The sequence below is a fragment of the Salvelinus sp. IW2-2015 genome, unplaced genomic scaffold (genome assembly GCF_002910315.2).
Source record: "Salvelinus sp. IW2-2015 unplaced genomic scaffold, ASM291031v2 Un_scaffold5730, whole genome shotgun sequence".
NCBI classification, from domain to species: Eukaryota; Metazoa; Chordata; class Actinopteri; order Salmoniformes; family Salmonidae; genus Salvelinus; species Salvelinus sp. IW2-2015.
The window spans coordinates 1-1,386 of NW_019946995.1; the positions used below are offsets into that span (position 1 = coordinate 1).

The 1,386-nt window shown below is 42.8% G+C and overlaps 1 protein-coding gene across 1 annotated transcript in view; it reads left to right on the plus strand.

The window, feature by feature from the left end:
* Positions 1-6: 6 nt before the first annotated feature.
* LOC112078484 (B-cell receptor CD22-like) overlaps positions 7-1,386 on the plus strand; it is a gene marked incomplete at its 5' end in the record, with an annotated part of 9,063 nt that continues 7,683 nt past the window's right edge. Inside the window, 4 exons of the mRNA XM_024144710.2 lie at positions 7-163; positions 263-583; positions 880-1,155; positions 1,313-1,380. Of these exons, the coding sequence (XP_024000478.2) occupies positions 7-163; positions 263-583; positions 880-1,155; positions 1,313-1,380 (822 nt within the window). The remainder of the gene's footprint in view (positions 164-262; positions 584-879; positions 1,156-1,312; positions 1,381-1,386) is intronic.

Below are 1,386 nucleotides of genomic sequence, written 5' to 3' on the forward strand. Positions count from 1 at the left end.
TACAGATGGTATAAGAATAGTCAGTTATTGATCCCCTTTAACACAAAGCCTGAGTACAGAATCAGTACTGTCTACTGGTCTAACAGTGGTTCATATACCTGTGAGGGTGTAAAGGGAAACAAACTCTCCAAGACCAGTGATGCTGTACAGCTGACTGTGTCTGGTAAGTCTATCTAATCATGTAAACATCTCCATGTGTAATTAGAATCATTGCTAAGACTGAAAGTTAGAAAACTGAAACATGTCCTCTGACTGATCACAGATCAACCCAAGGCTGTCCTGAGTATCTCTCCTCAGTGGCTGAACCCTGGAGACTCAGTGTCTCTGAGCTGTGAAGTTGACAAGACGTCTACAGGCTGGAGGTTCTCCTGGTACAGGACTGTTCCCTACAGAGCTGGGTTACCCTCCCTATCAGACAAGTCTTACTCTCTACAGCCCCTATCTGACAATGYGACTAGTGAAGACTCCTACACTCTGATCCCTGCTGGTCCTACTCCCACAGGAGGATATGTGTGTAGAGCTGGGAGAGGAGACCCAGTCTATGATACACTCTATAGTGAACCTCAGTTTCTCTGGTCAGCAGGTAACTAACTGCATTGAAACCGTATTCAATCATATTTAAGTCACCCTCATGTGTCTATATAACTATAGGTTTGTCTCTGTTAAGTTCATGTTTTAAGTATCCCAATATTTCTGTTATTACGGGGCTATCAATGAGTCAAGAGTGCGCATGCGCAGGAAGTCTTGTCGTTGATGAACCTGGCCTTGAGTGTAATGGCTACCTTTGAGGGTGTTCATACGGTATAGTAAACTGTGTTAAACTGGAACCTTGTCGTTGTGTCATTTCGAGTTAACAGTCTCTGTCTCTCTTTGTTTCAGATCTGCAGCCTTCAGTGTCTCTTACAGTAAATCCCAACACAACTCAACACTTTACATCAAAGTCTCTCTCACTGAGCTGTGAACTGAAGGGGAACTCTACTGGATGGAGACTGAAGAGATACAGAGAGAGAAGAGTGAAGTCAGGGTGTGTCCCATGGGGATCAATAACAGAATCCACCTGCACCATCACATCATTGAACACATGGTACAGTGGAGTGTTCTGGTGTGAGTCTGGATCAGGAGAGTACAGTAATGCTGTCAACATCACAGTAAATGGTACGTCTATTGTGCAACACTCACTAACATTTTTACGATACGATTTTCAATTCTTAAACTGAATGATTGCATCTCATAAAATACAAGCTCGTAAGACATTGATATATTGTGAGTGATGACTCCAGATTTACAGTATTATTTATATTATGTTACACAGATGGTTATGTGATCCTGGTGAGCCCTGTCCATCCCGTGACTGAAGGAGACTCTGTGACTCTCAGTTGTAAATAC